This window comes from Plectropomus leopardus, unplaced genomic scaffold (assembly GCF_008729295.1).
Source record: "Plectropomus leopardus isolate mb unplaced genomic scaffold, YSFRI_Pleo_2.0 unplaced_scaffold2262, whole genome shotgun sequence".
Taxonomy (NCBI): domain Eukaryota; kingdom Metazoa; phylum Chordata; class Actinopteri; order Perciformes; family Serranidae; genus Plectropomus; species Plectropomus leopardus.
In genome coordinates this window covers 1-1,838 of record NW_024624515.1, presented here as the reverse complement: position 1 = coordinate 1,838, position 1,838 = coordinate 1, and the positions used below count along the sequence as shown (strand labels likewise).

At 37.0% G+C, this 1,838-nt stretch overlaps 1 protein-coding gene across 1 annotated transcript; it reads left to right on the top strand.

Moving 5' to 3' along the window:
- Positions 1–380: 380 nt before the first annotated feature.
- LOC121965980 (ribosyldihydronicotinamide dehydrogenase [quinone]-like) lies at positions 381–1,676 on the top strand (the record flags this gene model as incomplete). Its single annotated transcript, XM_042516087.1, has 2 exons — positions 381–618; positions 1,522–1,676. Coding segments are annotated over 2 exons (393 nt in total), but the record flags the coding sequence as incomplete, so codon positions are not given.
- Between the last annotated feature and the right edge of the window lie 162 nt (positions 1,677–1,838).

The following is a 1,838-nucleotide window of genomic DNA, read 5'->3' as shown; positions in this document are numbered from 1 at the left end:
ATCTGACACTGCACAAAAAATAATAATGTATAAAAATGCTTCTACAAATTACTGACATATCCCAGAATGTGATCGTCACAAAAATAATATCCACATCACGTTTAGTATATTGAATTTATTTTTTATATGTTTTTTTTAGCAGAGAGAGATGAGTGTGTGTTATACTGAAGCGTTCCTTAGAAAATAGAAAAAGGACCTAGTTAATAGAAAAAACAAGCGAAAAATGTAAAAATAAAATTAAAAAATAATTTCAAAAAATTAAGATAAAATCAGTAAAAGGTCCTTTCTGCTGACGTGACTGTAGACTCATGTTTAAAGGTCAATAAAGATGAAATTTGTACTTCTTAACGCGTTATAAAGCTCTTTTTTTTTAGAAAATTGTGCATAAAAAGTGCTTTTTCCATTGTAACTGTGTGTGTGTGTGTGTGTGTGTGTGTGTGTGTGTCACAGCTCAGAAGACGGCCCTGATCGTGTACGCCCACCAGAGTCCGGGTTCGTTTAATGCGGCGGTTTGTGACGTGACGATGGAGGAGCTGACGGCGCAGGGCTACAGGGTCCTCATGTCTGACCTGTACGCCATGAACTTCAGAGCCAACGCCACCCAGGACGACATCATCGGTGACCTCACTGCCTCCGACTCTTTTAGCCATCAGTTAGGGCCGTGGTAACGAAGAACATGTTAGATTACGAGAATAAAGTCATAATTTCGTGAATCAAGTCTTAATATAATAAGAAAAGAGGCTTAATATTATGAGAATGAAGTCCTTTCTTTCTGAGAAAAAAAATCATAATTTTACAGGAAAAAAAGTCATAATATTCTGAGAATAAAGTCATAACTTTACGTGAAAAAAGTCTGAATTTTATGAGAAAAAGGCATCATTTTTAAGTAGAATTTAAGCAGAAAGGGGATATTATGTGATGAAAATAAACATTGAAACAGGTGAGAGCAGCAGGTTTCTGCGCTTTTGTTCTCCACTGTTTCAGTGTCTGCTGGCAATGTGTTTATTTCTGTAATATAATATCCCCTTTCTCATAAAAATCTGACTTTATTCTTGTAAAACTACGACTTTTTTCCTTGTAAGAGTAAGACTTTGTTCTTAATATCACGTAATATCACGGCTTCATTCTCATGAAATCATGACTTTTTTTCCTCATAAAATTGCAACTTTACTGTCATGAAATTTTGACTTTTGTCTTGCAAAATTACAACTTTTTTTCGTAATATTATTATTTGTTATTCTCATAAATTACGACTGTTTTTCTCAGAAAACTATGACTTTAATCTTGTAATATTATACATTTTTTTTAATCATAATATTACAACTTTATTTTCAAAGTCTCAAACTTTTTTTTTTTTCCGCAACGTTTCCCTAAAACTCGTCGTTCTTCTGGATGTTTGGGCTCCAACTGTTGAATTTTTCCAAACTTAAAGTGTGAAGCTGGTGATTTTCTGTAGTTTTATTGTTAACGAACACACGTGTGTGTGTGTGTGTGTGTGTGTGTGTGTGTGTGTGTGTTCAGGTGAACTGAAGAATCCGGAGCTTTTCCAGTACGGCGAGGAGACCATGCACGCCTGGTTGGAGGGCTGTCTCAGCGCCGACATCGTGCACGAGCAGCGTAAAGTGGAGGAGGCGGAGCTCGTCATCTTCCAGGTCAGAGGTCACTCACATCGATAGTCCCCCCGCTGGGTTCGTGCGTTAAAACTTTGAGCCAAAGTGACAGGTTGGTCGTTACCCAGAAATCTGCTGAGCTGCAGGCCACTGACTGTTTAACCCTTTTTATCCCTTCAAACGTCACTTACACGAGAGTAGATTTGGAAAATTATTTTTAAAGAAGCC